At 47.0% G+C, this 21752-nt stretch overlaps 1 protein-coding gene across 1 annotated transcript; it reads left to right on the top strand.

Moving 5' to 3' along the window:
• The first annotated feature begins 7487 nt into the window (after positions 1 to 7487).
• LOC118113960 (cortexin-3) lies at positions 7488 to 8065 on the top strand. The gene has a single exon (XM_047340968.1). It carries the CDS (start codon positions 7564 to 7566, stop codon positions 7813 to 7815), a length of 252 nt encoding a protein of 83 aa, XP_047196924.1. The 5' UTR covers positions 7488 to 7563; the 3' UTR covers positions 7816 to 8065.
• Positions 8066 to 21752: the final 13687 nt, after the last annotated feature.

The raw sequence follows: 21752 nt of genomic DNA, 5'->3' as shown, positions 1-21752 counted from the left end.
ACAAATACACAAATAGAAAAAGGGATCAACACTCAAATTAAAAGTGATAGTGACAGTTCTGAGCTGTGGTTTGAGTTGAGTCTGTGGGAAACTCCTTCATTAGCATTCTAACGTTTCACGAACATGTCTGTCCAAATGCGTTGCGTCTACACGGCACCATAATATAAAAATAATTTAAAGGAGCTTACTTGAATAATACAGTTCCAGTCACGAGGGAACAGGATCTGCTGATTTCCAGAAATGTTCATATACAGATGAAGATGAAATATTCTTGCTTTAAAGACATTTTGAGATTCTAAAGTATCTGATGTTGATCCTCAGCAGACTCTGTTCATATCAATGAATATCATACAACTGATACCACGCCCATATCTGTACAGTAAATACAAACATATATATATATAAACTTATGTGTAACTTATTTTAGCATTAAGTGTGGAAACGGTTAGTGGAGCAGCTGCTTCCCTATTTCCAGTCTTAATGCTACGCTAAGCTAACTTTACCTCTGGTAACAGATGTCTTCTCTAATTCTGTAATAACTTTAATAACCAAAGTCTGCAGTTCTCCCTGACCTCCAGCAGGTGGAGACTCTGTGCTGCAGTTGGATGCTGGACACTTGACTCCAGTATTTTATATAACATCATATTTCACTGCTGCACAGTCACTGTGACTCTGAGACTCTGAGACTCTGAGGAGCTCTGAGGGGATTCCTGTCTGTCAGGGTCGAGACAGCAGGAGAACCCCCTCTAAAATAAAGACAGAAGAAACAGGGACAGGTTTCTAACCAGTGGTGAAGGGATAGTTCACCCAAAAATTTAAATTCCCTCATCATCTACTTCCCACTTTGGGGGGGGTGAAGTGTTTGAGTCCACCAAACGCTTCTGGAGTTTCAGGGGTAAACAGAGTCTCAGTCAAATCCAAAACCACTGAAGGCTTCAGACACTTGGATGAAACCACTGGAGCAGGATGGAGGCGTGTTGTGGGGTTTCTCTTCTGTTGTGTTTTTACGTTTGAAGAATTGGTCGTCCTTTAATTCTATTGTCTGCTCCTCTGTTTAACCCCTGACACTCCAGCAGCCCCCCCCATCGGCTTATTGGTGAGGAGATAATGAGGGAATTTCCATTTTGGGGTGAACTATCCGTTTTTAAATATCCACCACACCTCGATCACATCTTAACGTGTTAATCGTCACCTGAACATCTGCATCTGCAAGTGCAAACACATCTGTATTGATGAGTGTGAATATTATCAAAAAGAATAATAAAATACAACTACTTTGCTGCCATGACAACATGAATTCATAATAATATTAAAGATTTGACATTCAAATAGAACAAATGTCTCTGTGGACTCACCTTTGACCTCCTATAACATCTTTTATGTTGTGTTATTTTGTGTGATTGTGTGACTGAAGTTGCAGACATGTGAGGACCACACCTTCCCCCCCCCCCCTCCTCATCCACTTGCAGTATATATAGTCTACCTGGAGGATTGCTATGGCAACAGGTTGCCAGTAGCGACGGGTACCACTTCTTCGTGTCTGCGGGGATAAAGCGGCGCGTCAGGACGAGGAGGAGGAAGAGAAACACACACACACACACTCACACACGCACCACAACATCCACCCTCCTCTTCCTCATCTTCAGCAGCAGCAGAGAGAGAGAGAGAGAGAGAGAGAGAGAGAGAGAGAGAGAGAGAGAGAGAGAGGAGAGGGGTGAGGTCTGACCGGCTCAGTCCGCGGAGACAGAAGCAACAACCGGGCTGTGAGGTGTTTTTCTATCGGTGCGTCAGGACGCGTGTGTCCGCCGCTGCTGCCTCTTCCTCGGTCCAGAGACAACGACCCGAGCCGCGTGAGATCCAGAGACATGGAGACCTGCCGCTGACGGAGATCCCCCCCCCCCCCGCTGATAACAACAGGTTAGAGGATGAAGATGATGATGATGATGATGCTGCTCACTCAGCATCTTTTTTATGTTGTATTTGTAAACGAGGTGTTTTGGAGGTTCCCTGCTGTGAAGGTGTGAAGCTGTCAGTCAGGGGGGGGGGCAGCAGATGTTTGTGATGCATCCACGTGGAGTCCAGCTGTGACTCCATCCTTCATCTTCAGCTTCACATTAATATAGAAAGATTGAAAACATGTAGAATAAATTAAGCTTCATTTCAATGGCGGCTCATCTTCTTTTCTTTTTTCTTCTTCTTCTTCCTGGAGCTGCAGTGTGTCTCCATCCATCACAAGCATTTAAATGGATCAAGCAAAAAATAAATCATATTAGCATTTATACATTTAATACAAGTATAATCTCATATAGAGTCACATGGTTAATGTTTATTTTCCACTTTTGCACGCAGTTTCTTTACAATAATATATCTAATTATGTTTATCATAGTTATACAGTTTATACAATTTACTTTAATTACAAAATAAATGTTGTGTTGTAATTTCTATGTGGATAACTAAATTTGTTTTTGATTTCAATTATTAACTATTTCACATGCAGGGTTTGGGTAATGAAGTGTGTGGGTGTGGGTGTGTGTGTGTGTGTGTGTGTGTGTGTGTGTGTGTGTGTGTGTGTGTGTATAAAGTATGTTGTCTGTTATTTCATGACATAACACAAACTTTATTATTTAAATGATTGTAAAAATAACTGTCAAATGGCCACTGAGAAGTTGTACAATGTGCAAATATAACAAAACGCAACACATTTCATTTATCACTATTACATTTATGTAAAATATGAATTTCACAATTTCACTTGTTGTATTTAGAAGTTTTAACCTCAAATTTCATCCTTTTAATATTCTTTTTTTTTTTCATTTAAATGTTCTCCCTCATAACCTTAACCATGACCAATTTATCCCGAACCCAAAACATAACCTACACATACGGTTTAAGCCCAAATTTAACTTTAACCTGAACCAAACCACATCTCACCACTAACTTTAACCAGGACCTCAGTAAAGACACACACACACACACACACACACACACACACACACACACACACACACACACACACACACACACACACACACACACACACACACACACACACACACATCGGCTTCATTTCTAAATTCGGCTTCTCGTCTTGGTCAGCTGCTTGTCACCGTTTCATCTCTTCTCGCCACGGCAACCGCCCCCGATGCTGCGTCCCTTTGTTCAGTTGGACCAAAAATAACTCGATGCACTTATCAGACACAAAGTCGCTTTTCTAAAAACGAGGCTTTGTTAAGGTTTTATTTTTTTACTGCTCGAGAAGTAATTATTATCTTTTCCTGAAACGTCGCTGCCGAGGAGCAGAGCACACAAATAGATGACACGAGCTCCTTCGAGCAGCGGAGGACGGAGAAGCTTAAATGTTTAGATGCGACTGTCGAGAGAAAAGCTCTGAACTCTTAGTCGACGTTGAGATTCTCTGAAGCGTGTTGTATAACCTGCTAGCAAACAGCAGAGTGGTTTCGGGCCCTAAGTGTTCGAGACCCTGTGACCTCGCCGAGTCGTTGGCGGACGAGATGACGAGCTCATGATCTGACATTAAACTCTGACGAAGAAGAAGAAGAAGAAATTAAAAAAAGATCAGCCCTGTTCCTTCTCACTTCTTCACCACGAGGCCAATGAATCACTGCTGTGAGATATCATTCCTGAGTTTTAAGTGTGATGGATTACAGGCGGCTCATCAGCGAGACAGAGCTGGAAGCGGCTCTCTCTCTCCAGAGAGGTGCCAACAGACATCTTTTCTGATTTACCTCTTTTTTTTTTTTTATTCAGAAACCGCTCCTCAGCCCGTCATGTCTCTCGGAGCTGTCTCATAACGTCCCTCCCATGTGACCGTCCGTCTGTGTGACGGCTCTTCACGCTTACACAAGCGTGACCGAAAGGACGCAACCCGGAGAAGATTGTAGTTTGGGTTCTTCTCAGAGGCAGCTGATGATCTGATAATAATCGGATTGATCTGAAAATGAGAGGCTGCTACTTCGTTTAGGTTTTTCTGCACGTTAGTAAAATTCATTTTATATATTTCCCTAAGATGCGGTGATGCAACAGCACGGCTAACAGAAGTAACGTTGCTGTATCTGTGGTGTAATGTGCACTGAACTCTTACAGAGCGACTTTAAGGTTTAACCAACAACAGTCAACCTCGTCCCTTAGTCTCAGATCAACTGTCTAGATAACTGGTTCCTTTCCTGAGGGTCCGGACGCCATCTTATGGGAAATCTGTCATGAACAGGAATAGAGAGAAGATGAAGAAGATGTTTCTGCCCCAAAATGATGTTTATTTTGCACAAGTCGTCTTATTTTCAGATAGAAATGTCTCAGATGAAACCAGGAAAAGATGAGAGGGCACAAAGATCACGTTTCTTCACCGAGGCCCAACAGCCCAACAACACGATTCTCGTAGTAAGAATATAAAAAGGAAATAAGAACCTAACTTTGTCCTAAACATAGTTAAAGAAAGGGACATTTCGCACCTTAATCCACATCAAAATGTTTTTTAGTAGTTTTGGTAAATGGACGATGTCTATATATGTATATTTTCTGGTCTTATTGACGACTCAAAGTACAGTACAAACCACATTCACACACTGCTACTATGTACTGTACTTCCTCTATAACACACCACACATATGGATGCAGATTGAAGGAGCCGTGGATCGAACCACCAACCTTCTGGTTAGTGGACAACACATCATAGATACCGGTCTACTAAATGAGTCTGATTCTTTTTCCTCTAGATCCCTGAATTATTCCCTGAACGACTTCTTTCTTGGCTCATGTTCCATCCGATGCAGGTCAAAATCTCTCTGACTCTCATCTGGGGACCAGGAGCTGTTTTTAAGGGACTTTGGGGCCAAATCTTCAAACAGTTTTCAAACAGAGTTATAAACGAAGTGATCACACACAGAAGTTAAACCTCCACCCCCGTCCCAGACCCTTCACACACGCATTGAGACGTTCTTCTTAGAAAGCTGCTGGTCCTCGTTGGTGTTGCCATGGTATCGATGTCGTGTCCTGTACATGTTGCGGTGGACTAACAGCGATTCCAGGTTGAGATAATTACACCTGACAGCTCATGTTGCTCATTCACTGAAGTTGGGAAAGAAAAACAAGAAGGAAGAACGAGAGCACATTTCTGAGCAGAGATTTAATAAACGTGTTGTTTTTTCCTGCGGTGGAAAGAAAAAGACGGATTCTGAGAAAGATTTGCAGCAAACACTCAGTAATAATTTGCTCAGCAGGAGAAAAACAGCATCAGATGATGAACAGACCTGCCGGCTGCGTTTGGACCGATGAGCTTACATCAGACAAGCAAACCATCAACTCCATCTCACACACAGACACACACACGCACACACACACACACACACACACACACACACACACACACACACACACACACACACACACTGAGCTGCTGCAGGCGGCTGGTTCTCTGCAGCTGAGGTTTAACTGCAGCTAACAGACAAACTGACCTGCTGTTCTCATCCTGAATTAATCTAATTAACACGACTTTAATCAACCTTAGAACCGATTCAAACTTAAGTGAATGTAACTAAAGTCTGCCCAGTGTGTTCGATTTAAAGGGGGAACGATTTTTCTCTAACGTGTTTTAGTTGTTGCAGCCGTTTGCAGGATGCACTGGGGGGAAATGATCCTGTGAACTGCCACAGTCCTGATTCTTTCTCTATTATTTACTAGTTTTCAGTTTGTCAAACTGTTTCAAACGACCTCAGGGACCCGACGTCAGAATGACTGTTGTATCATCAGAGTTATAACCGAAGGTCAGACTGTGCAGACACATAAATAATAAAAGTTTATCACCGTCTCAAACCGCTTTCATGACCTTTGGAATATTTGACGAAAATTAGGTCCGGACATTTTTTTAGACTTTTCCTTCCCCGTGCACAACAAAAGTCCAGAACATTAAAAAATGTTGTTTCTCTCTAATCCCCAGTGTAGTTGACAGAATATATAAGTTCACAAAGTATTAAGTGCTATAGTGAACACAACATAGAACATCGTCAGAATCTGTCAATCTCAGCTTTGTGCCTCAGGCACTTTCCCTCTTTCCCCACCATGCTGCAACGCTCCTGTCTAAAGGACATTATTCTGTCTCTTTTCTGTCGATACGTCACAATAACAAAACCAAAACGTGTTAAATCGTCTCTATGCACTTTTCTTTCTTCTGCAGCCAGTTTACAGCTTGAAGCTCCCAACACGTCCGTCCCTCCTGCAGACTCAGTCATTTCCTCAAACAGCTGGGCTTCGCCGCTTTTAACAAACACGTCTTCAACAGGGATAATTACCGCATTTGTCAGAGGCCGTGTTTAGCGGCGGATTAATACGCATCTGCAGCTCTAGTGGGTATTTATGGCAGCAGGAGTGTGTATGTGGAGTCTGAATACACTAGTGTGTGTGTTAATGGTGATGAAGGAACTTGTCACCCAGTGAAACAGTGCAGCTCGTTTTAGTCGTTTTATTAGAGGCACGAAAACAATATTACAATAATAATGTCTTTGTTGCTTTGCATCTTTTAATGGGATGGATTTACAAAAGGAGAAATGCAGAATGATCCAACACAAGTTAAAGCAGCAGTGGGAAACTTTTTTTTCAACTGTCGGAATCAGCTCCAGTGAGTTGAAGAGTGAAGCTGAACTGTAAATCAGTTTAAAAGACTCTGAAGTTATTAGAAACCAAAGTTTATCTCCAATATTCAGCAGGAAACTTTTAAAACATGAAGAATTCTAAGTCAGAGTTTGGTGGATTTGTTACAGAAGCAGCTCTTCTGGTTCAGGAAGCAGAGGATCATGGGTAATATCCAGCGTTCAGTTGTGTTTCAGTTCAGTGGGACGACGCAGTCAGAGCCTGGACCATCGTTACTAGCACTCGACCAATCACGAGTCAGTCCCAGCTGTCAATCATTACACCCCACCCATATTTTTATAGGATCAAATAACAAAGTTTGGTGCATGTCCCATCTGCTAACATGGAGGAGGCTGGGTTTATACTGCAGCCCACTCCGGAGCTGTTCAGGGCCAAAACCATTCAGGGGCCCCGGGGAGCACTCGACTCCTTTGCCTGGTTAGTGATTCATCCCTCATCAACTGAATTCATGAAAACCAAGAGAGTAGAAAATCACTTCTGTTCATGCACGACGGTGTTTCAAACTCAGAGGGATTGTAATTTCAGAATAGTTAAACGAAGCTGGCGACGAATCTTCCTCAGGAGCAGTGTTGCCTCATGTAAATGTGGACGTGTGTGAGTGTGTGAGTTCCTCGAGCCTTCTCCTCTCACGCTGTGGGCGTTCTGCCTGGGGATCCAAAAATAAACTCATCTGAGAGCTTTTGGTTTTTCTGGCCTGACACTTTTGTTTTTGCTCCGGTTGTGTGTTTGAGATTTTCCCTGTTTTTTCTCGGCGGATGCGTTGCTTTTGTGACGCCGCACAGGACGTGATGTCTAACCCTTCTGTTTGGATCCCCACACAGGTCTGATCCGCCGAGGCCCCCGTCTTCACCGCAAATCTTTCACCAACGGACAAAGAGCTGGAGCCGAGACGGTCAAGCATGGATGTGCCCCGGATGGCTGAGGGCCTGTTCAGCAGCACGCTGTCCTCGTCAGGCGGCGGCCACCACGTGCCCTCCTACCTGACGCTGGAGCAGAAGGCCGCCTTCGTCTTCGTGCTGCTGCTCTTCATCTTCCTGGCGCTGCTCATCGTGCGCTGCTTCCGCATCCTGCTGGATCCCTACCGCAGCATGCCCTCGTCCAACTGGACAGACCACACCGAGAAGGACACGTTCGATTACCGCATCGTCTGAGGAGCCCACACGCGTTCAGAAGATTGAGTTAAAAAAGGACTGATTCCACGCTAGAAGAGCACTTTGTCCCCGACAGAACAAATGACAGCGGATTCACCAGGCGTTCACTAAACCCTCCGAAAGGTTTCGGACTGAGACCAGAGCTCAACAGCTTCTCCCTGCCAAATCTAATCAACTCTAACAAGACAACCAGAACTGTGCTGTGAAGACTATTGATCCATCTTCTCCACGAGCCTCTTCAGGTTCCCCCCCCCCCACATCTGCCATCGGTTCCCTCGTGGACTACCTCCCCCAGCATCACATCTCACGTCTCACACAGGGTCGAGTATCTTTTTCCAAATCCATGCCGGTTGGATAAAAACAGTGTTTACATCGTATCGCGTTTACGTCCTTAGATTTTTATTGATAACGTAGACAATCAGTGTTTCAACTAGTAACAGGAGAAAAGAAAAAAACAAGAGTAATCTTTCATTTTCAGCGTGTTTTGTCTTGAGTTTGTGGACGAACCCGAGAGGACGACTTTATATGACCGGTGAGATTCGGGGCGACGAGCTTCATGCCTTATGTCTTCGTAAGATATTCAGCGGTGGTTGTTGCCTAACAATCCACGAGCGCGACTCGGTGTCGAAGGTTCGTGAAAAAAAGCAGGTAAAAATAATCACAAAGGAGGAAACTGTGGTGGAAAAAGTTCTCCCTTTAATGTTCCTGAGCGGTTTTTTTTCCCCAAGAGATAAGATGTCAGCAGTGAGAAACTCGAACTGTTCTGTGTGTGTGTGCGATCAAAAAAAAAACCCACGGGTGTGTCCACGTCTTTAGATGTCAGCTGCCAGAAGAGGTGTTGAAGAAAAAATAACGTTTACTGTGCTGTACCGTGTGCCTCATCTGAGAAAAAACTAAAAAGATTAGATTGATGTTTTAGGAAAAGGAACGAAAATGGGTTCACATTTCTGTCTCTGATCGTAGTTTATTTTTATTTCTTTTCCTGTGTATCGTGCCCATTTAAAAGAAAAAAAACTGTTAACAGCATTGTACTGCCTGCGGTTGGTATATTGACAGTTGGTATGCCGGCTCTGCAGAGAGTTGATGGTGGAGACGACCGCGACGAAGCGTTTTCACATCGAACCCTTTACGAACTGATGTTGTGGCTCTTTCGTTGGGCAACTTTTCAACTGTGCGCCTTATAGTGTAGATTGTTTACAGTATCATAGGAAGCGGAGACACTGGAAATCACCGGTTCCACTGAGGCGTCAGTGTCTTTGCACTTCACCCGAGATGTCATACAACAACAACATGCGCTTAAAAAAGAGAAAAAAGAAATGTTTCGTCCCCGAGCTCTTTCCTGCCCCGGACAGGAAGTGACCCTTTCCACCACGTGTGATGTTCTCGTGATCTGCTGTGGCCTTCTCCTTCCTATCGCAGACGTTTTTTGCGATGTTGTGCTGAGGTGTTTATTTCTTTTTCTGGTTTTTCCGCATGTAGCGTCCTCTCCGTGCATGATTAAATGGTGAAGTGCTTTAATCCTGATGTTGTGGGTCCGTTGCTCAAGCAGCTTTTTCCTGTCTTTTTGTTTTAATCTGTTTTTTCCGCCTGGAGCCGCTGTTCTTTTTGTAATAAAAAACGATCACAGTGCAGCTTTCTAATGTGTTTTATTCCATTAGGTTTATTCACTGGCTGGTGACAGTGGCAGGTGTTAAGGACAAAACAAAAAAAAAAATACATAAATGAGGAAAACCATTTTTCGGCCACCCTGCCCTTTTCAAGGCGGCAGAATGAGCCGGAGGCCCGACACATTCTTTTGCCATTTTATCAGCGACTGGCAGTAGCAGGCAGCAGGTGTCTGGATTGGTTTTCTATGAACCCAGACACACACACACACACACACAGAGACACACACACACACACACACTAGTCTCCGGGCTCCAGACCTGCTCTTTGAGCCGAGACCCTCCAGGACACCTCGCAGAATAACAATCTTTTCCTCTGACACCGAATATGTTGATACGCAATCATCAGCCGGGCACCTCCCTGAAACAGCTGCACCGTTCCTCACAGGGATACATTGACCTGTGGATTCTGTTGGCAAGCAGGCGAATGTGAGCCGGTGCCGTGTGCGTTACTTCATAATCTCGCCGATACCACACATCCATAGGGTTGTTTTCTTCTTTAAGGGAGCTGAAGAGGATCAGAATTTTAAATGTGAGCTGATCCCGCAGAGGAGAAATGCGCAGTCTGTGCTTTTTGGATTATCTTGTCACAGACATCTTTACTGGAGCCTTTTCACAGTTCTGCTCATTTTCAAAAAAGTCAAAGTAGCGTCGTGCACGCAATCCTTCGGCTCATTGTGCCTGTTGTTCGAAGGCAGAAAACTACACGTGCACAGTTTGTTCACGCACAAACCTGCTCACACACAAACCTGCTCACACACAATGCACGCTGGCAGCAGGAAGAAACCAGTTTGTTACACAAGCTGCTGCGAGCAGTGATGACAACCTGCTGGGATGTAGACAACACATCTGAGAAGTAATGATACTATGAATATTTAGCATCTGAAAACACTGACACCTGTGCCCATAAATAATTCTGAAATGAAAGAAAAGTTTATCAGTCCTGCTAAAAAAAACGAAACAACTGTTCTTCCAGAAATGACTTTTGTTTTTCTGCGACTGTCGCCCGTAGGCTTTGATCCTCTGATCCCCGAAATAGAAACAAATCATTTTTGGTGTGAAAGCTTTCATTTTGCGACTCTGAAATCTCATTAGCTCGCTGCCAAACAAAGATCATAATCCAATCTAAACGTGGCCTTACACAGCAAGTCGCAGCGGCAGGGAACATTAAGCATCGTGGATCGATATCGCTGTCATGCTTTATGCAACATGACTCATATTAAAGAAAGCCACTGATAATTGAATTATTTCCATTCTCTGCCGTGCACGTTCAGACGCCTTATGCTGAATTCATTCCCTTCCCTAACGCCCCATTTCACCATTCAAGCCTCCAGTTAATTTAATGGTCTCTGAACAGGTTGGAAGGAGTCGCTCCCCCGTGAACGGGAATATCTTCGCCAGACGACAGCAGAGAGGGAGAGTATTGATACGGCATAATTTATTTTGCATAAGATTCCTTTTTTTTATTCCCCAGAAACCGGTGACATTTACAAAAGTCTGTCAGCGGTTTGACTGACGAGCAGAGAACAGCGAGAGGATCCACCTGAGACTCTCACACAGTTTGTTTCTGTTCAAATACACAGAAAAGCAAGTTTAATAATCCTGAATTACTCAGGTTTAGTTTTATCTGTCAGATTCCTATAGTGAATATAAACGTTTGTGGTGCTGTTTGAATGTTTAGAGAGTTTTTTGATGCTCTATAAAGTGGACTCATTGTTTCCCACAATGCATTGTGATTAGTAGCGTACAACCGATGGTCACATTTCAGAAACATCAGCCCAAATATTTACTTGTTCCAGTTTTTTTAATTTGCCTCTTGTTTGTTTAATATCGTTGCTAAATAAATAATTTGGGGTTTTGGACTCAGCCAAACAAAACCAATAAATTTGAATAAATCACATCTGGCTAGTTTCATAGGCAGCTCCCCAAAAGTGAAGCCAAAGCGACTCGATCTGCCCCTGGTGGCTGGCTGCGGTATTGGTCACAAATCCAGCCTCCTCCATGTTAGTGGATGGTACGAGGACCAAACTAAAAAGTACACTTTGAATCAGTTTTTCTCAAAAATGGTTTAAGCTCCTGTGTTCACGATTGTGGTAAGTTTGGTATTAATTTAAATACTACTTTGATATTAAAAGAAAACATTTGTCCACTGGACCTCGACATCGCAGCTCCATCCCCCCCGATAGCTACTGCGCAGACTTCATCAGCACAAGAGGGCAGCGTTCATATTCTGGATATTTTGGCTTCATCTTCTGGAACGTGGGAGGAAGTGGAGACACGTCGTCCATCTTTATTTACTGCGGCGCCAACGAAATGTCCTGACGATCAAATGTGGTAGTTTTTGACATAATGAAAACAAAACAAGGAACATAAAAAATCCGGATAAGACTGACGGTGATTTCTAGCAACGTTAAAGATTGATGTGGAGCTCGTCTCTGCAGGCAGGTCGTGTTGAGCCTCGGGGTCCTGACAGCTGAGGCGCAGTCGCTCCTGCTCTCCCTGGGACCGCCGGAGGGGCCCTGCCAGGTGACGCTCAGGCGATGTGCGTGGGATGACAGAACTTTAAAACCTCTACAACGTCGTGAAAGACCCAGAACCTTTAAAGAGCTTTTAAGACTCGAATGTGAGATCAGGCAGCGTGTGTGTGTGGGGGAGGGAACGAGGCCGATGTGATCCGAGTCTCCGACGTCTTGTTGAAAGAGACGCTCTGTCAGTTTCAGTCAGCCGCAATCTGCTTTAGTCCTCAAAGTACATCAGAGGCAGACAGCTGTTTAGGAAACACGTCACATCAGACACCGGCTTCATCGCTTCAGGCTCAGACGTCCTGCGTTCACGTTTCGAGGCTTTTAGCAACAGAAATGTCCATTACTGGGGAGCGTCGTTATAGGTCAGCTGCAGAACAAAGGCTTCCACTGACTGCAGAACGAAAAAATGTTTTTTAAAATGTACCTGATCTCGTGCAGTTTCTTATTCAACTGCTCTCCCACGCTACTTTAATCCGGACATTGAGCGTATTTCACCAATTTTCTAATTATTTACTTTATTGAGAAAAAGCCAAACTTCAGTTATCTGACATTAAGTTTCAGGAATAGAACAAGATCCCAGAACACTGAATCCTGTGTTTCCCATAATGCAACTCTTTTATTTTACCCTTAGTGGTAACAAACTCATCTTAATGTGTAAAATATGTGAACTTCCCCTTTAACAAACTCATTATACCCCCAGAAAACCACCATTTCTTGCTTTAGTGCTTCAGTTTCTTGAGCATTTTCTGTTTTCTCTGTAAAATTGACTTTACTTAATTAGAAATGAGACTTGATGATACCGCATGAATAAAAACCTTTGCGTACAGATGTCTGAACAAATCTCTGCTGACAGATTCCATAACGGGGGGAAAAACAAACAAATCCATTGGTTATGTCTGATGACTGCACGTTGAGGCTTTCAGCTTCTTAAGCAAATGAATCCTCAAACTTAATTAACTAAATTCAGTGATTGGAATGAGTGTAAAAGTGTCGTGTAATAATGCAAACAGAGAAAAATAAGCATCAATTCTTGGTTATTCTCCCGTCAAGTCCCAGTCAGAAGTCTCCTGTTGTAATTCATATTAAACCAACAGTGGAAAAGCTGCTCTGAAAACATGAAGGTCACATGTTTGATCCCCGGACAAGATAAGCGGTGTCCATCAACCGCCATTCGTTCTGCTGAAGTGTCCTTGAGTTCCACCACCGAGCTCCATATCTGCTGGAGGCAGGTCACCCTGGGTAAGAAGTGCTCTTACTGGAAGTGTGTCTGTGCTTGTTCTGGTATATCAGAGCCACGTTTACCAGGTGACACATCGCAAGGCTCCAACACAGAATAGATAAAGATAAATAGGACTTTAGATCCTGAGGAGGATGTTTTCTGTTGCTTCACGTGAATAATAAAAACAGTTTTAGTAGAAAAGGCTTCGATATGTATCCAGATCTCTCTGAGGCTGTAATAACGTTTCAGTAGGAAGATGAAACTTCACTTTGTTGTTGCACTTGATGCAAAATTCAAAACTAACATCACTGACTGATTCCTGAACTTTCCCACGTTGACCTAAAATTACATTTTGATTTTCTGCGTCGCTTGTTTGAGCTCCACTATCAATATTTTATATTCATAACAACACAACAAAAGCAGAGATGCACTCAGAGAGATGCTCCACCCGCCCGGCGTGCAGCTCCGAACAGTCAACATGTGCTTCCCTGTGGAAACTCCAACCTGAAAGAGGGATGCAGGTCTGTAAAGTAAACACACATTGATAACTCCACTGTAAAATGAGATTGTAGATATTTAACTAAACCTTTTCACCAGAATCCGCCTCGTCTCCTCCACAGTGTGTGGTTTGTTCCATGGTTTTAATCAGGTCACATTTCATCTCAGCAGGGAAGTGAGTGCAAACTTGTCAGAGCTACAACCCTTGGGAGCCGTTACTGAGACATAACTTTAGACGCCGAGTTTTTATCTTGAACTCCTCACAGCTTCTGTTCGAGCGAATCTGCCGAGTCGTCACATATCTGCTCCGACAGGCGGCTGTTGGTTTATTTCTCCTTTTCAGAGGAGCTCAAGAAAAAACCTCAGTGGTTATTGTAACGTTCGTGGTTCTATGACATCAGTTCTGTTCCCTCTCAGTTTGGATTCCAGAGAACTGAGCCCACGTGCTGCCCCGCTCACTGTGCCGCCCCCTGCAGGGTGACGTTGAACTCGCGGCCCGGGGGTTGCTGGCTGAAGGTTGTCGAGATGGTCCGTCGCCATGGTGATGACCCTGTGGCCGGTGTCGCCCACCACATGCCGGCGAGCGGCTGCTCACTGACTTCGGTAGCCATGGTGTCCCCGGATTCGCCTGAAGACAAGACGCAGGCTCGTGTTGTTAGATAACAACAAGCGAAGGACGAGGCTGCTGTTTGAAAATGAAACAGGGCCAAAGTGTTACACAACCACAACCACAACCACAAACAAACACCACAAACACAACCACAAACACAACCAGAACCAGAACCACAAACAAAAACACAACCACCAACCACAAACACAACCACAACCAGAACCACTAAACAACCACAACCACAATACAACAAAACACAAACCACCACAAACACAACCACAACCACAAACACAACCACAACACACAACACAACACAAACACAACCACAACCACAACCACAAACACAACCTACCACAAATACAAACACAAACACAAACCTGAACCAAACACAACCACAAACACAAACACACAACCACAAACACAAACACAACCACAAACACAACCACAAACACAAACACAAACACAAACACAACTTGATTATGTTGCTATGGAAAAACTGAAGCCATTGTTTTATTCTGACAGGTCTGAGAGAAAGATGAAATGAAACGAGCTGGATGTTCCTCTGTCCATCCGTCTCTCTATCCCTCCATCCCTCCATCCCTCCATCCCTGCATCCCTCCATCCCTCCATCCTTCATCCCTGCATCCCTCCATCCCTCCATCCCTCCATCCCTCCATCTCTCCATCCCTCCATCCCTCCATCCCTCCATCCCTCCATCCCTCCATCCCTCCATCCTCCATCTTCCGTCCTCCATCCTCCATCTCTCCGTCCTCCATCCCTCCATCCCTCCATCCCTCCATCCCTGCATCCTCCATCCCTCCATCCCTCCATCCCTCCATCTCTCCGTCCTGCATCCCTCCATCCTCCATCCTCCATCCTCATCCCTCCATCCCTCCATCCTCCATCCCTCCATCCCTCCATCTCTCGTCCCTCCATCCTCCATCCTCCATCCCTCCATCCCTGCATCCCTCCATCCCTCCATCCTGCATCCCTCCATCCCTCCATCTCTCCGTCCCTCCATCCCTCCATCCTGCATCCCTCCATCCCTCCATCCTCACTCCATCCTCCATCTCTCCATCCCTCCATCCCTCCATCCGCCCGTCCCTGCTCCCTCCATCCTCCATCCCTCCATCCTCCATCCTTCCATCGCGTCCCTCCATCCCTCCATCCTCCATCTCGTCCTCCATCCTATCCCCATCCCTCCATCCCTGCATCCTCCATCCTCCATCCCTCCATCCCTCCATCCCTCCATCTCTCCGTCCCTCCATCCCTCCATCTCTCCGTCCCTCCATCCTCCATCCTCCATCCCTCCATCCTCCCTCCATCCTCCATCCCTCCATCCTCCATCTCTCCGTCCTCCATCCTCCATCCTCCATCTCTCGTCCCTCCATCCCCCTATCCCTCCATCCTGCATCCTCCATCCTATCCTGCATCCTCCCTCATCCTCCTCCATCCTCCATCCCTGATCCTCCATCCTCCATCCTGCATCCTCCATCCTCCATCTCTCCGTCCTCCACTCCATTCGCCGTCCTGCATCCCTCCATCCCTCCATCCCTCCATCACTCCATCCTTCCATCCGCCCGTCCCTCCATCCCTCCATCCCTCCATCTCTCGTCCTCCATCCTATCCCCATCCCTCCATCCTCATCCTCCATCTCTCGTCCTGCATCCTCCATCCCGTCCCTCCATCCCTCCATCCTCCATCCCTGTCCTCCATCCTCCATCCTCCATCCCTCCATCCCTCCATCCTGCATCCCTCCATCTCTCCGTCCCTCCATCCCTCCATCCCTCCATCCCTCATCCTGCATCCCTCCATCCCTCCATCCCTCCATCCCTCCATCTCTCCATCCCTCCATCCCTCCATCCCTCCATCTCTCCGTCCCTCCATCCCTCCATCCCTCCATCCTCATCCTCCTCTCTCCATCCCTCCATCTCTCCGTCCTCCATCCCTCCATCCTCCATCCCTGCATCCCTCCATCCTCCATCCCTCTCATCCTCCTCCCTCCATCCCTCCATCCTGCATCCTCCATCTCTCCATCCTCCATCTCTCGTCCTCCATCCCTCCATCTCTCTCCTCCATCCTCCATCCTCCATCCTCCATCCCTGCATCCTCCATCCCTCCATCCCTCCATCCCTCCATCTCTCCGTCCCTCCATCCCTCCATCCTCCATCTCTCCGTCCTCCATCCTCATCCTCCATCCTCCATCCTGCATCCCTCCATCCCTCCATCCTGCATCCCTCCATCCCTCCATCTCTCCGTCCCTCCATCCCTCCATCCTGCATCCCTCCATCCCTCCATCTCTCCGTCCCTCCATCCCTCCATCCGCCCGTCCCTGCATCCCTCCATCCCTCCATCCCTCCATCACTCCATCCTTCCATCCGCCCGTCCCTCCATCCCTCCATCCTCCATCTGTCCTCCATCCTATCCATCCCTCCATCCCTGCATCCTCCATCTCTCCGTCCCATCCCTCCATCTCTCCGTCCCTCCATCCTCCATCCCTCCATCCTGCATCCCTCCATCCTCCATCCCTCCATCCTGCATCCCTCCATCTCTCCGTCCCTCCATCCCTCCATCCTCCATCCTGCATCCTCATCCCTCCATCCCTCCATCCCTCCATCCCTCCATCCCTCCATCCCTCCATCTCTCCGTCCCTCCATCCCTCCATCCCTCCATCCCTCCATCCCTCCATCCCTCCATCCCTCCATCTCTCCGTCCCTCCATCCCTCCATCCCTCCATCCCTGCATCCCTCCATCCCTCCATCCTGCATCCCTCCATCCCTCCATCCCTCCATCCCTCCATCCTGCATCCCTCCATCTCTCCATCCCTCCATCTCTCCGTCCCTCCATCCCTCCATCTCTCGTCCTCCATCCTCCATCCTCCATCCCTCCATCCCTGCATCCCTCATCCTCCATCCCTCCATCCCTCCATCTCTCCGTCCTCCATCCCTCCATCCCTCCATCCTGCATCCCTCCATCCCTCCATCCCTGCATCCCTCCATCCTCCATCTCTCCGTCCCTCCATCCCTCCATCCTGCATCCCTCCATCCCTCCATCCCATCCCTCATCCCTCCATCTCTCGTCCTCATCCCTCCATCCGCCATCCTCCATCCTCCATCCTCCATCACTCCATCCTTCCATCCGCCGTCCTCCATCCCTCCATCCTCCATCTTCGTCCCTCCATCCCATACCCATCCTCCATCCCTGCATCCCTCCATCCCTCCATCCCTCCATCCCTCCATCTCTCCGTCCCTCCATCCCTCCATCTCTCCATCCCTCCATCCCTCCATCCCTCCATCCCTCCATCCCTCCATCCCTCCATCCCTCCATCCCTCCATCCCTCCATCCCTCCATCCCTCCATCCCTCCATCCCTCCATCCCTCCATCCCTCCATCCCTCCATCCCTCCATCCCTCCATCCCTCCATCCCTCCATCCCTCCATCCCTCCATCCCTCCATCCCTCCATCCCTCCATCCTCCATCCCTCCATCCCTCCCTCCATCCTCCATCCCTGCATCCTCCATCCCTCCATCCCTCCATCTCTCGCATCCCTCCTCCCCCTGCATCCTCCATCCTCCATCCTGCATCCTCCATCCCTCCATCTCCCTGCATCCTCCATCCTCCATCCCTGCATCCTCCATCCTCCTCCTGCATCCTCCATCCTCATCTCTCCCCTCCATCTCTCCATCCTCCATCCTCCATCTCTCCGTCCCTCCATCCCTCATCCCTGCATCCCTATCCCTCCATCCCTGCATCCTCCATCCTCTCCCTCCATCCTCCATCCCTCCTCTCCACCTCCATCCTCCATCCTTCCATCCCGTCCTCCATCCTCCATCCTCCATCTCTGTCCCTCCATCCTATCCCCATCCTCATCCTGCATCCTCCATCCCTCCATCCCTCGTCCATCAGTCCCTCCATCCCTTCGTCCCTCCGTCTGCATCCTCCATCTCTCGTCCTCCCTCTCCCTCCCTCCATCCCTCCATCCCTCCGTCTCTCTCTCCCGTCCCTCCTTCCTCCCTCCATCCCTCCATCCCTCCCTCCTCCCTCCGCTCTCCCTCCCTCCGTCTCTCCGTCCCTCCGTCTCTCCGTCCCTCCGTCCCTCCCTCCATCCCTCCATCCCTCCATCCCTCCGTCCATCCGTCTCTCTGTCCCTCCCTCCTCCATCCCTCCATCCCTCCGTCCCTCCATGCCTCCGCCTCCGTCCCTCCGTCTCTCCGCCCTCCGTCCCTCCGTCTCTCCGTCCCTCTCCCTCCCTCCCTCCATCTCCATCCCTCCGTCCCTCCATGCCTCCGTCCCTCCGTCCCTCCGTCTCTCGCCCCTCTCTCTCCCTCCCTCCATCCCTCCATCCCTCCGTCCCTCCATGCCTCCGTCCCTCCGTCTCTCCGTCCCTCCGTCCCTCCGTCCCTCCATCTCTCCCTCCCTCCGTCCCTCCCTCCCTCCATCTCTCCATCCCTCCGTCCCTCCCTCCTCTCTGAATTCCAAACACTGACTATTAAAACGTCTTCATTATTTCTCTTTGTCTCCTGCTGTCGTTTTGCTTCTGTCCTACTTGTTGGTGTCCACTCCAGGTGTTTCTGGTTGGTTGTCAGATATAATTATTTCATGTGTCCCTCGAGACAAACACAGTGCGTCTCCTGAGGTTTCTTTTGTTTTTGCTCACCTGCACAAATGATCTCATCCCTCACCATCTGCTGCTCAGTCTTAGTTTCTCTGTTGCTTCATTTCTGGACTTTCTAACAGCAACTAAACAAAACGACTGCGGCACGATGCGTGATCTGTGCATTCCGTCCTGTGCACATGAGGAGGAGCTGTGGTTGTAGTCTGCAGCGGTTAATGATTTATAAACCGTCAGAGAATGAGCAGTTTCCCAAATAAGATTGTGTGGAAGTGTTTTCTCTTGAGATGATGGAGGAAGGTTGAATTCAGGCTCGTTAGACAGATGGTTTCTAGTTCAGACACTTTTTACTGACGGTCTCTACATGAGGACGGTCGACAGTCAAAGAGCGACACAAATATAACTTTTAACATATTTAGTGTGAATGTTTTCTTAGAAGAAGATACATCACAAGAAGCTATTAACTTCTCCCTGCACAGCCAGGGGCCTTAACCTCTAAACTTCAATCGTCCTGCACGAGGCAAAGGCGTGTCCTCAATGACACGTGAACCTAGACGTGCACAGAGTGAGATCAGGATATGAAACCTTAGAGCTAAATATGTCTAACAAAAAGAAATAAGCAGTCTGGCAAAATCTGTATTCCAGACCCGAGCCCATCAGGAGCCGACAAACCTTTTAAACGATATTCAGGTTGGTGAAAAACACAGCTGGAGCCGCCCTCTAATGTCCAGCTAATGAAGGGAAGTCTTATATTCTTATATAATATCATTTATGAGTATAATATAAACCTCCTTTTGGTTCCTCTCCACCACTTCCAGCTGATATGTTCACCAGCAGGTCGCTAACTTTGTCTGTCGAAGGTGCTGGGAAGGTTTAGTAAAGTAGCTTGTCAGCGCTGTGAAGCTGGAAAAAGCTTGAAGAATATGATAAAAGATAAAAAATAACTATAAATGTAAATAACAACATCTAAAACAGTGCCGTCGTGACCTATAAAACTAAAACAAAGAGCTGGAAGAAGATAAAATGCTCCATAAACCTCCGAGTCTGGAGATGAGTACAAGCAGTCAAGTGATTAAAACCTTAAAAAATATAGATTATAGGCACTTTAAAACACATTAAACACAAACAACTATTTAATTTATTTTGTAAACAGTCTCATCATTGATCAGTAAAGTCGAAAAGTCGCGGAATGAGGGAGAAAGTACAATTTCTGAACTTTTATTACATTTTTGAGTTGTTTTTAAGGCCTTGAATTAAACAGTGAAAGTCTTTGATGTATAAAATAGGATCCAACCTGTGTGATATCAAATGTTTGCACAGTAGAAAACAGAACAATCAGCCAGTATGAGTGTGTTTAGTCGGCAGCATTCAATTTATTTTAATCCTTAGTGGAAATCATCGACAACTCGACTCTGACACTTTTAGCCACCGGTTTCTATTAGAACAGAGTCACAGCTCGACAGCTCCGCGCCCCGAAGAGTCTCAGCTTCAACTCGTCTGCGCTGCCGAAGGTGAGAAAACATTCTTAGAATCATTCCACTGACTTTACAACAGTTTCTCTTTCTAAAACAGGCCCCGTTTCCCCAGCAAAGGGAATCGTGTGGTTAATGCTGCATGAAGCATAATAGTCTGCCGAGTCTGAGATTTAAAACTGAGTCTGTTTTATTGTTTAGAAGCTGATGGTTCCCTCTCAACGCCGTTTGGCATCTTACACACTGAGTAGTGGGAGCGATTCGATCTGCCGGAGACGTTTTATCTACCCACACAGCAGCAGTGTCATTTTATTGTTATTTTATTGACAATATATGAGCGTTTTTTGCAGCTTTACGTCTGTGTTTCAATCTAATAAAAGAAAAAATCCCACCTATAACAACGGCGGTAAATTAATTTCCGACTCCGAGTGCACATCACGGTGTCGTCATGGTGATTCATCCTACTCAACCACTGACCTCAGGGGATCGTTTCACACTCACGGGCCACGGTGGGTGTTTGCGTTTCACGAAACACGTGTCGACACGGGGTCAACCGGTTGCTCTCGCTCCAGGCCCTGCTATCTGTGTGGCGGCGAGCTGAAGAGTCCTGTCCGAGGAGAGAAGTTATCTAACCAGAGAACTCCAACGTACGACCCGCAGGCCCACGCACACACCTCCGTTATGCAAGGCCTCTGCGTGTGGGAGAGCGTGAGGGCCTTTCAGAATCTCACTCACATCCAAAGTTAATCCCTGACCACGATTCTCTTACTCTTGTTATTCTGAGCCGTGGACTCTCTCTCTCAGTTTTCAGGGTGGGATCCCATCTTGTGTGAAATGGTGTCTAAACGCGGGAGTTACTGTAAAGACGTTTTTTTTGCAACATGGCGGAGAAGAGAGTCTGCACGGCCACGGAAACCATAGCAACGCCGGTGAGAGTCCGACAGGAGCACTCGCACCATCGTCGCACTTAGAAAACATCAGACGTGTTTTTGAAACCACGAGAGGACGATGTGCAAACACATCGGCGTCTGTGATCGCACACTTTTGTCGTCTTATCCCCTTTTCACTTTACTCCCCCCTTCTGTCAGTTTTCTTGTAGGTCTGCTCCCTCCTCCCTTTCCCTGTCCCCCCCCCCCTGTCTCCCCCTTCATCCATTTTCTCCTCGTCTTCCACGCCTTCATCCATCCATCCCTGTCCTCCTCATTTTTACCGGCCTTGTCTGAAAACTGCTTGGTCATTTTCCGTCTTCTCCTCTGTTATCTTGTATATTAACCTTGCACCATCAGAAACTGATCGACTTGTCTCTGCTGTTCTGTCCTCCTCCCTGCACGCCTCACC

This window comes from Hippoglossus stenolepis, chromosome 8 (assembly GCF_022539355.2).
Source record: "Hippoglossus stenolepis isolate QCI-W04-F060 chromosome 8, HSTE1.2, whole genome shotgun sequence".
NCBI classification, from domain to species: domain Eukaryota; kingdom Metazoa; phylum Chordata; class Actinopteri; order Pleuronectiformes; family Pleuronectidae; genus Hippoglossus; species Hippoglossus stenolepis.
Note: the sequence above shows the minus strand (reverse complement) of the source record. Positions and strands in the feature narration are given on the sequence as shown.